General features: G+C 32.1%; 2 protein-coding genes across 2 annotated transcripts; both read right to left on the bottom strand.

Moving 5' to 3' along the window:
• Positions 1-1,502: 1,502 nt before the first annotated feature.
• Positions 1,503-2,337, bottom strand: LOC130799447 (secreted RxLR effector protein 161-like). Its single transcript, XM_057662539.1, has one exon. The coding sequence runs from the start codon at positions 2,264-2,266 to the stop codon at positions 1,514-1,516; it is 753 nt and encodes a 250-aa protein (XP_057518522.1). The 5' UTR covers positions 2,267-2,337; the 3' UTR covers positions 1,503-1,513.
• An 8,346-nt stretch (positions 2,338-10,683) lies between these two features.
• Positions 10,684-11,518, bottom strand: LOC130799446 (secreted RxLR effector protein 161-like). Its single transcript, XM_057662538.1, has one exon. It carries the CDS (start codon positions 11,445-11,447, stop codon positions 10,695-10,697), a length of 753 nt encoding a protein of 250 aa, XP_057518521.1. The 5' UTR covers positions 11,448-11,518; the 3' UTR covers positions 10,684-10,694.
• Between the last annotated feature and the right edge of the window lie 780 nt (positions 11,519-12,298).

Here is a 12,298-nt window from a genome sequence, read left to right as displayed (position 1 = left end):
CCATCCACTTTGAAAATACCAAGAGGCGGAAGAATTTCAGTAGATAATGAAATTGGACCAGAACAATCCACTTCCTCTAAATCAGAGAGTAGATTAAAATGATCAAAGATCAATGTTAAAAGATTGGCATAAGGAAGAGAGCAATTGCGAGAATGTGAGCAACAAAATCGCATTGTGGAGAAAATAATAGAAGAAAAATCAACATTTTTCAGAGAAGCAATCTTCCACATCAGTATAAGATGAGCATCAGTAACCAATTCACAAGAAGTGTTGCGAGAGAAAACGGTTCTTACAAGAATGTAGTGTAACAATTTACCATTTAAATTCAAAGCATTATGTGTTAACTGTTTAGTAGAAGAGAAATCAGAATAAGATTCAAGTATGAACATATCCCTAGCATTTTGTAACGCCAAAATATTAGGAGTTTGATCATCAGATTTATGAGAAAATTTGAAAATGTCATTCATTAGGGTTTTTGAAATCACAATCTCTTGACCCTTAACAAAACTTCTTAAAGCATGTTCTCCTTCAATCATAACAAAAGATAAGTTTGAATAGAAAACTTTCACAAGAGTTGGATAGGTAGTAGAACCAGGACTTAATAACATACCAGGAGTAGATTGAATAAAAACAGAGATTATTTCAAAGTCTTCAAACAGAAAGAAATTATAATCAAGTATATCAACAAAGGAAAGTAATCTTTGTCGAAAAATATCAACCCATCTTCCATAAGCAGTATGATTTTCGAACCATTGTTTAGGAACATCAAAAGTGTGTAATGGTGAAACAACAGGGGTTATAGGTTCAGCCATTTGTGATTTAGATGATTCTCCTTTTTCGGATTTTGAAGAGGATCTACTCATCCTTCTTTTAGGTGCCATTGAAGTAGAGTTTGAAAAGCTTGAAAGGGAAAGTGAAAGAGACGGTTTTGAGAGAAAATCAGAAAAAGATTTTGTGAGCAAATGAATGAGCAAAGCGTTTTACTCTCTTTTAAGGAGTATAGTACATGCATTTGTACTTTCATTAAATTGATTGATTTGACAACACAAGAGAATGCAAAGGGTGTGTGTGTGTGTGAAGCTTGACCGGTTTGTGCATCATGGTGAACAAGCATTTGATTTTGGTTTTCAACCGTGAATCAGTGGAAATACAATTATGAGATTAATTGAATTTATTAACCAAAATAATGAACACAATTTTAACGCATTGATGATGTTCACAACTAATCGAAACAAACAATTTTGTTTTAAAATAATTAAATATCCTTTATTAATTAAAGGTATTCAATTATAAATCCCATATATATAAAACAAATAATTTTTTTTTATTTTTTTTAAGAAATTGAAATCAAATTTTCAATTCTCAAAAATATGCATAAACACATATATAATCATAATAATACGTAATGCTCCCCCTTAATACATACTTGGTATTTAAGTAATTATCGTTTCAATCCTTTTACTCATATGCCATTATTCTTTGATATTATTCTTTGATAATACTCCCCCTTAATTTATGCAACGTCATTTAGCATGCCAAGTTCCATACGTATATAAGCAAAACGATCAGCACTTAAAGGTTTTGTAAATATATCCGCTAATTGATTTTCAGTAGATATAAAAGATAAAGAAATATTACCTTTTTCAACATGATCCCTTATAAAATGGTGACGTACCTCAATGTGTTTTGTACGAGAATGTTGCACAGGATTCTTTGTAATACAAATTGCACTTGTATTATCACATCTTATTGGTATGCCTTTGAAATCAATTCCAAGGTCTCTAAGTTGTTGAGCAATCCATAAAATTTGAGAGCAACATGCACCGGCAGCTATGTATTCAGCTTCAGCTGTAGATAAAGCAACTGAATTTTGCTTTTTAGAATACCAAGAGATCAATGAATTTCCTAAGAACTGACACGATCCTGAGGTGCTTTTTCTATCAACTTTATATCCAGCATAATCAGCATCTGAAAAACCAATCAAACTAAAATTTCCACAGCTAGGGTACCATAGACCAAAGTCTTTAGTCCCATATAAATATCTAAAGATTCTCTTAACTGCTGTTAAGTGAGATTCTTTTGGGTTAGCTTGAAAACGAGCACATAAGCAAACACTAAACATGATATCAGGACGACTAGCAGTTAAATACAATAAAGAACCAATCATACCTCTATAAGTCTTTTGATCAACACTCTTACCATTTATATCTTGGTCCAAACTTAGTGTTGTACTCATAGGCGTATTAACTTCTTTACATTGATCCATATTGTACTTTTTCAATAAATCTCTAACATATTTACTTTGACAAATAAATATGCCATCTTTCTTTTGCTTTATTTGTAGTCCAAGAAAGAATGTTAAGTCTCCCATCATGCTCATTTCAAACTCTTTGCACATAATCTCAGAAAATTCCTTGCACAAAGAATCATTAGTAGCTCCAAACAATATATCATCAACATATACTTGAACAACTAGAATATCTTTTCCTTTAGTTTTAATGAAAAGAGTTTTATCAATTTTACCTCGTTGAAATTCATTTTCAAGTAGATGTGAGCTAAATCTGTCATACCAAGCTCTTGGAGCTTGTTTCAAGCCATATAATGCTTTATTTAGTTTGAACACATGATTAGGTAGATCAGAATTTTCAAAGCCGGGTGGTTGTTTAACATATACTTCTTCTTGCAAGTATCCATTTAAGAATGCACATTTAACATCCATTTGATATAGTTTAATATTCATGTATGAAGCAAAAGCAAGCATAATACGGATAGATTCTAACCTTGCCACAGGTGCGAAAGTTTCATCATAATCTATTCCTTCTTCTTGATTATAGCCTTGAGCTACCAGTCTTGCTTTATTCCTTACAATATCTCCATCCTCATTGAGTTTATTTCGAAAGACCCATCTTGTTCCAATAATAGTACGATCTGGAGGTCTTTCAACTAGATCCCAAACTTTGTTCCTTTCGAATTCATTTAATTCATTTTGCATTGCAATGATCCACTCTGGTTCTTGTAATGCTTCTTTAACATCTTTAGGTTCTATGAGAGAAACAAAAGCAGAAAATGCACATAGATTCTTAAGAGAGGATCGAGTTTGCGTACCTTTGTTTGGATCACTTATAATATTCTCTGGAGGATGTTGATATGACTTTCTAGTTCTTCTTCGTAGTATGGATGGTGTGTTTTCATTTAATGAACTTGTACTTACTTCATTTGAGGTATTTCTAATTGGTGTACCCAAAACAGTATGTTCAGGAACTATCTCAAGATCTTGAGGTTGGGTCTCAAGATCAGACTGTGAGTCTTCAATGTTAACAACCTGTTTTCCTTCATCCTCAATACTTTGTATGGTATCCTGCATGTTAATCTTTTTAACTGCACTAGCATTTTTAATATCCAGTTCATTATCACTTAAATCATCAAAATTTTATTAAGGTTTAACTCTTTAAAACCTTCACTTAAAGTTTCATTTTCGGATTCATCAAAAACAACATGTATACTTTCTTCAACTATACCTGTACGTTTGTTTAACACTCGATAAGCTTTACTATTAAGTGAGTATCCAAGAAATGTACCTTCATCACTTCTAGCATCAAATTTTCCTAAATTATCTTTACCATTATTATGAATAAAACATTTACAACCAAATGGTCTAAAGTATGCTATATTCGGTTTTCTTCCTTTGAATAACTCATAAGGAGTTTTCTTAAGTATGGGTCTTATAAGACATCTATTTAAGACATAATTAGCTGTGTTAACAGCTTCAGCCCAATAGTGTTTAGCTAATCCATTTTCAATAAGCATTGTTCTTGCCATCTCTTCTAAAGTTCGATTTTTCCTTTCAACTACACCATTTTGTTGAGGTGTCCTAGGAGCTGAAAAGTTATGGGTTATACCATATTTTTCACAAAAGGAGTCAAAGCCTAATTGATCAAACTCTCTTCCATGGTCACTTCTAACCGAGACTATTGGAATGTTCAGTTGAGTTTGCATCTCTTTACAACGTCTTGAAAACGGTTTCAAGGCTTTACTTTTATCCTTTAGAAAATCAACCCACGTAAATCTAGAATAATCATCAACTATAACTAGGATATAAGATTTACCTCTTATGCTCCGTACACGCATTGGTCCACATAAATCAATATGTAATAGTTCACATGGTCTTGATGTACTTACCATTTTCTTCGGTTTAAATGAACTTCTTACTTGTTTACCTTTAATGCATGCGTCACAAATAGAACATTGTTTATAGTCAAGAGCTGGAAGTCCCTTAACTAAATCTTTACTTACCAACTTCAGCATGGTGTGAGTATTGATATGGCCAAGACGTCTATGCCAAAGTTTTGGATTATCTGTAATAGCTTTCAAACACTTGAAATTTTGCACTGCAATTTCGTTAGTATGTAAAGCATAAACATTATCATTTCTAAGAGCAGTAATGAGAGTATCTCCAGTATTAGGATTTTTAACAACACATTTTTCTTTGTCAAAAATTACTTCATTACCTTTATCACATAGTTGAGACACACTTAGCAAATTAAATTTTAGACCTTCAACTAAATAAACATTGTCAATAGTTTTAGATGGATTCTTACCAATTTTACCAACGCCTAAAATTTTGCATTTACCTTTATCTCCTAAGGTGATTGAGCCATTGCATTTTTCTTTAATTTCAGAAAATAAAGATATTTTACCACTCATATGCCTCGAGCATCCACTATCTAGAATCCATTTTTGTTTATCCTACAAAACAAAAGAAAATAACCTTTCTCAACCTTACTTGGCTATCCAAGTGACAAATTTGGAACCATATTCGGGATAGACCATGTTGGGTGGTCTTGTTCCTTTAGGAACCCATATTTGCTTTATCTGTTCACGTAATTCAAAAGGAAAGGAATTCTTGATAATATAATCATCTTTACGTCTGTAAGGACATGCAAATCTTATATGTCCTTTTTTGCAACAAAATGTGCAAGTAGGAGTACGTTTATGTTTATTTGCACCTTTTACAAATGTGGTTTTACTCTTATAGTTATGTGTAACATGATTATAACCAATACCACGTTTATCACTAGTTGATTTTTGTTGTGTAAGCATTTTAGTGAGTTTAGATTCAGACTCATTAAGCTTGTTTAATGCTTGTAGATTTTTCTCAGATTCCAGTTTCAAGGTTTTGATCCTGGCTTCAAGATCATTGTTCTCATTTTTAAGATCAATAAGCTGTTTAGTCTGACTGAGATTCTGTTCTTTCAAGACCTTGACAGTCTTTTCAAGATTTGATTTTTCAGCCTTTAGCGAATTATTTTTATTTATAATTTCTTCACAACCTTCAGCATAATGACGTATTCGATCTTCCAAAGTGTTTTTCTCATCTTTTAAAATTTTCTCAATTTGAAACATATTTAGGAGTGTTATAACCAATTCATCTTTTGTGCATGTGTTAAGATATTCACGTACCTCTTTGTGATTTTGATCTAAATCATCATTGTCATCATTATCAGCCATAAGACATACATGAGCTTGTCCATCTTCATTTTCAGATTCGGATGATACTTCGGAATCACTCCAAGTTGCAACCATCGCTTGTTTGTTTTTGTTCTTTTTGTAGGATTGCCTTTTCTTCTTAGGACAGTCCTTTACGATATGTTCTGTAGAACCACATTCAAAACAAGCAAGTTTGTTAGTCTTAAAATTTGAATTAGAATTAGAAGACTTACCTTTATTTCTGGATTTAAATTTCTTAAATCGTTTTCGCATCTTCATAATTCCTTCAAGACCTTTTGTAATTAACGCAAATGGATCTTCCTCATCATCGCTATCTTCACTATCACTTGAGGATTCATGATGTTTCTTTGCCTTTAATGCAAGATTTTTCATGGAAGGTATTACATCATTATCTCCATCATCATGTAGGGTAAGTTCGTGAGTTGTGAGTTTTCCAAGGAGATCGTCAAGCGATAGAACTCTCAAGTCTTGAGCTTCCTCTATGGCGGTGACTTTTGGACCCCATTTGGATCTTGGAAGACACCTTAAGACCTTCTGGACTTTTTCTGCATTAGTAAAAGTTTTTCCAAGAGAATTCAAACTATTAGTAATCAAAGTAAAACGAGTAAACATTTCATTTATATTCTCATCCTTTTTCATCTTGAACATTTCATATTGATGCATGAGGATGTTGATCTTTGTTTCCTTTACTTGACTTGTTCCTTCGTATGTCACAACCAACTTGTCCCATATTTCTTTAGCACTTGTACATGAAGAAACTCGATTGAACTCAGTACCATTCAAAGCACAACATAATTGATTCATTGCTCTATAGTTTTTGGAAACCCATTCCAAATCTGTTTGTGAATATTCGGACTCGGACTTTATTACATCATTTCCTTGAGCGTCCTTTTTCATGGGAATCTTAGGTCCTTTAGTTATGATCTCCCAAAGCTCCATATCTTGATCAATCACAAACATTTTCATCAAAGTTTTCCAATGTGAGAAATTTGTACCGCAAAACAAAGGAGGTCTTGAACACGAACGACCTTGAGCAAACAACCCTTCTCCTATTGGATCCATCACAAGATATTAATCTTTTTGTGTGAAACTTAGCTCTGATACCAAATGAAAGTTAATAGGAGGTAGAATACTCTCTAGAGGGGGGGTGAATAGAGAGTTTGGACTTTTATTATTTTCTGGCAGTTTGTCTCAAGAGTTTGAGGAGTCTGTCAAAACTTGTCTGCTGGAACAGTTTTGAGCCAATTCGTAAACTATAACGTATGTGCGGAAAAATAAACTTTAAAGTATAACACACGATATGTTAACGAGGTTCGGTTCTAACCAACCTACTCCCCGCCTATGGGTTCTCTTTCAACCCGTAGGATTTCAACGCCTTTTATTAATCCGACTTTAATACAACCAAGAAGATCTCACTATCTCCTCTCACCACGTTCTTCCCCTTGAAGAACCGTATTACAAGTCCCTTTAATAAAAGCAAAATCCCAAATCTCACAATAGAGATTCACAAGTTGAACACTTTGAAAAGTATTCTTGATTAGGCGTATTAAACTTAATCTAACTCTTTTTGAACTCTTAAGCCTATTACAAATGTAAGAGCTAGATGAACTAAGAATTACAACTCTTTAAACACTTAGAGAAATCTTAACTCAAGAGAGAAAGTTGTAAGAAAAGGTGTATCAAGATGTTGTCTTAGTTCTGGACGGAAGCCTCATATATATAGTGTACGCCTCAACACATCTTCAAAAACAAGAAGGCTCCTACCCGTTATTTTCTGTTGACCTGGTCTTTCAGCGCCTGACTTCAAGATCTTGAGGTTATCTTCAAACTGACGTGTACTGACAGCTTAATAATAATTTCGTCATTGTGTTTGTAATTGTCCAATGCTATGCTGCCATGTTAGTACTTATACAAGATATTGAATAATAAGCATAAACCAGATTTATCAACATTTAAATAACCATTTAAATTAATTCCTATTTTTTAGGATCGCTATTTACTATTTTTAGCATAAATTCAAATTTCATCCAAATAATAGTAAATCTAGATCTTGCTTAAATATAGCCGTGTACAATTAATAATAAAACATGTGTACCTTGTACTATATTTAATTATCAAATTGATTTTAACCACATATTTTAAATCTAAGTTTAAATATGAAATATTTAAACGTTAAGCAACAATGTATAACAAAATATTTAAACTTTATTCAAATAATATCCAATGTTAATTTTAATGAACCTTGACCTATTAAAATATTTCAAATATAATTTCAAGGAACATTGACCTATTAAAATATTTCAAATATAATTACGAAACTAACCTGATTAAGAACGTAATTATCTTCAAGACTTTGAAACACATTTCAGAACTTATAAAATCACTTTAAAATAAACTTAAGTTCTTTAAGCATATTCCATCGACTTCTTACTTAAAAATATAAATCAAATGTGTATCAAATATGATTTTAAACTTACTTAAACAATTAAATGTAATTACTTAATTTATTTGTTTAAACAATATGTGTTTTGAATTATCATCATCCAAGAGAATTAAGTCTTTAATCTTTCCTTATTATTTAAGAGAGTTGAGTCTTCAATCTCCCCCTTGATGAAAGTCAAAACCATATTTACCTAAATCATATTTCTAAGTTATAATGAAATGAAAAGCACGAATAATAATAATATATAAAAACATTTTCGAGACTTTATCATTTTTCAGAAACATTCTTCAAGATTTTAAGAACAGTTTCAAAACAGAACTATGTTATATCATATCATTACAATCATTATTTATTCAGTAATCAAATATTTAATCAGCAACCTGATAGTTATGCAACAAAATTTCCATATCTCCCTTAAGTATATATATATTATATCTCCCTTAAAACAGAACAATTTATTAAATCAGAGCAAAACATTTAACAATTTTTCAGTATAAGCAAGCAAACATCAACCAAACATACAAAACATTATATAAGCAAGTAAGCATGATAGTAAGTATAAATAAAACATATAAGCATGATAGTAAATATAAATAAAACATACATATATCTCCCCCTTTTTGACTTTCATCAAAAAGTAAACAAGGAGTCTTAAAATGTTGGGATTATCAAAAGAAAATATTGTTTGCCGAAAAGAAAATATTGTTCATCAAAGCCATAACATGCATAATCAACAAAAATTACTTCCTAGACCTTCTCTTCCTTTTCTTGGAAGGTTTGGATTGTCCAGGGGTAATTGTTTCATCAACGGTTGGATTAATTGTTTGGATTGGAGTGGTCTCAGCAATATTCACATCAATAGTTTGACCCTCACCAGTAACTTCATCATCTCCATTCTTTTCACCCTCTTTATCCTTCTCCTTAGCCTCAGCCTCTTGAGGTACAGCAGCATCACCATCATCGACCTCTTCTTCCACTACCACATCTTCTACTACCATTCCCTTCATTTCTTTCATAAAAGAGTCTAACATAAAAGTAAGAGTAGACACTTTATCATGTAATGCCAGTAGGGAAGATTTCATTTCACCAACCTCCAAATCTAGAGACTGAAGTCGGGAAAGAGTGGTGTGTTCCTTGATATGAGGTTCAAGACGTGTAAGCCGCTTACCATGAATCTTTTGAAGATCCTCTTTATCAGTTGAAGACAAATTTGAGTACAACTCATATTTGCCATCCACTTTGAAAATACCAAGAGGCGGAAGAATTTCAGTAGATAATGAAATTGGACCAGAACAATCCACTTCCTCTAAATCAGAGAGTAGATTAAAATGATCAAAGATCAATGTTAAAAGATTGGCATAAGGAAGAGAGCAATTGCGAGAATGTGAGCAACAAAATCGCATTGTGGAGAAAATAATAGAAGAAAAATCAACATTTTTCAGAGAAGCAATCTTCCACATCAGTATAAGATGAGCATCAGTAACCAATTCACAAGAAGTGTTGCGAGAGAAAACGGTTCTTACAAGAATGTAGTGTAACAATTTACCATTTAAATTCAAAGCATTATGTGTTAACTGTTTAGTAGAAGAGAAATCAGAATAAGATTCAAGTATGAACATATCCCTAGCATTTTGTAACGCCAAAATATTAGGAGTTTGATCATCAGATTTATGAGAAAATTTGAAAATGTCATTCATTAGGGTTTTTGAAATCACAATCTCTTGACCCTTAACAAAACTTCTTAAAGCATGTTCTCCTTCAATCATAACAAAAGATAAGTTTGAATAGAAAACTTTCACAAGAGTTGGATAGGTAGTAGAACCAGGACTTAATAACATACCAGGAGTAGATTGAATAAAAACAGAGATTATTTCAAAGTCTTCAAACAGAAAGAAATTATAATCAAGTATATCAACAAAGGAAAGTAATCTTTGTCGAAAAATATCAACCCATCTTCCATAAGCAGTATGATTTTCGAACCATTGTTTAGGAACATCAAAAGTGTGTAATGGTGAAACAACAGGGGTTATAGGTTCAGCCATTTGTGATTTAGATGATTCTCCTTTTTCGGATTTTGAAGAGGATCTACTCATCCTTCTTTTAGGTGCCATTGAAGTAGAGTTTGAAAAGCTTGAAAGGGAAAGTGAAAGAGACGGTTTTGAGAGAAAATCAGAAAAAGATTTTGTGAGCAAATGAATGAGCAAAGCGTTTTACTCTCTTTTAAGGAGTATAGTACATGCATTTGTACTTTCATTAAATTGATTGATTTGACAACACAAGAGAATGCAAAGGGTGTGTGTGTGTGTGAAGCTTGACCGGTTTGTGCATCATGGTGAACAAGCATTTGATTTTGGTTTTCAACCGTGAATCAGTGGAAATACAATTATGAGATTAATTGAATTTATTAACCAAAATAATGAACACAATTTTAACGCATTGATGATGTTCACAACTAATCGAAACAAACAATTTTGTTTTAAAATAATTAAATATCCTTTATTAATTAAAGGTATTCAATTATAAATCCCATATATATAAAACAAATAATTTTTTTTTATTTTTTTTAAGAAATTGAAATCAAATTTTCAATTCTCAAAAATATGCATAAACACATATATAATCATAATAATACGTAATGCTCCCCCTTAATACATACTTGGTATTTAAGTAATTATCGTTTCAATCCTTTTACTCATATGCCATTATTCTTTGATATTATTCTTTGATAATACTCCCCCTTAATTTATGCAACGTCATTTAGCATGCCAAGTTCCATACGTATATAAGCAAAACGATCAGCACTTAAAGGTTTTGTAAATATATCCGCTAATTGATTTTCAGTAGATATAAAAGATAAAGAAATATTACCTTTTTCAACATGATCCCTTATAAAATGGTGACGTACCTCAATGTGTTTTGTACGAGAATGTTGCACAGGATTCTTTGTAATACAAATTGCACTTGTATTATCACATCTTATTGGTATGCCTTTGAAATCAATTCCAAGGTCTCTAAGTTGTTGAGCAATCCATAAAATTTGAGAGCAACATGCACCGGCAGCTATGTATTCAGCTTCAGCTGTAGATAAAGCAACTGAATTTTGCTTTTTAGAATACCAAGAGATCAATGAATTTCCTAAGAACTGACACGATCCTGAGGTGCTTTTTCTATCAACTTTATATCCAGCATAATCAGCATCTGAAAAACCAATCAAACTAAAATTTCCACAGCTAGGGTACCATAGACCAAAGTCTTTAGTCCCATATAAATATCTAAAGATTCTCTTAACTGCTGTTAAGTGAGATTCTTTTGGGTTAGCTTGAAAACGAGCACATAAGCAAACACTAAACATGATATCAGGACGACTAGCAGTTAAATACAATAAAGAACCAATCATACCTCTATAAGTCTTTTGATCAACACTCTTACCATTTATATCTTGGTCCAAACTTAGTGTTGTACTCATAGGCGTATTAACTTCTTTACATTGATCCATATTGTACTTTTTCAATAAATCTCTAACATATTTACTTTGACAAATAAATATGCCATCTTTCTTTTGCTTTATTTGTAGTCCAAGAAAGAATGTTAAGTCTCCCATCATGCTCATTTCAAACTCTTTGCACATAATCTCAGAAAATTCCTTGCACAAAGAATCATTAGTAGCTCCAAACAATATATCATCAACATATACTTGAACAACTAGAATATCTTTTCCTTTAGTTTTAATGAAAAGAGTTTTATCAATTTTACCTCGTTGAAATTCATTTTCAAGTAGATGTGAGCTAAATCTGTCATACCAAGCTCTTGGAGCTTGTTTCAAGCCATATAATGCTTTATTTAGTTTGAACACATGATTAGGTAGATCAGAATTTTCAAAGCCGGGTGGTTGTTTAACATATACTTCTTCTTGCAAGTATCCATTTAAGAATGCACATTTAACATCCATTTGATATAGTTTAATATTCATGTATGAAGCAAAAGCAAGCATAATACGGATAGATTCTAACCTTGCCACAGGTGCGAAAGTTTCATCATAATCTATTCCTTCTTCTTGATTATAGCCTTGAGCTACCAGTCTTGCTTTATTCCTTACAATATCTCCATCCTCATTGAGTTTATTTCGAAAGACCCATCTTGTTCCAATAATAGTACGATCTGGAGGTCTTTCAACTAGATCCCAAACTTTGTTCCTTTCGAATTCATTTAATTCATTTTGCATTGCAATGATCCACTCTGGTTCTTGTAATGCTTCTTTAACATCTTTAGGTTCTATGAGAGAAACAAAAGCAGAAAATGCACATAGATTCTTAAGAGAGGATCGAGTTTGCGTACCTTTGTTTGGAT

The sequence above is a fragment of the Amaranthus tricolor genome, chromosome 14 (genome assembly GCF_026212465.1).
Source record: "Amaranthus tricolor cultivar Red isolate AtriRed21 chromosome 14, ASM2621246v1, whole genome shotgun sequence".
In the NCBI taxonomy this organism is placed as follows: domain Eukaryota; kingdom Viridiplantae; phylum Streptophyta; class Magnoliopsida; order Caryophyllales; family Amaranthaceae; genus Amaranthus; species Amaranthus tricolor.
This window is presented reverse-complemented; position numbering and strand designations above follow the sequence as displayed.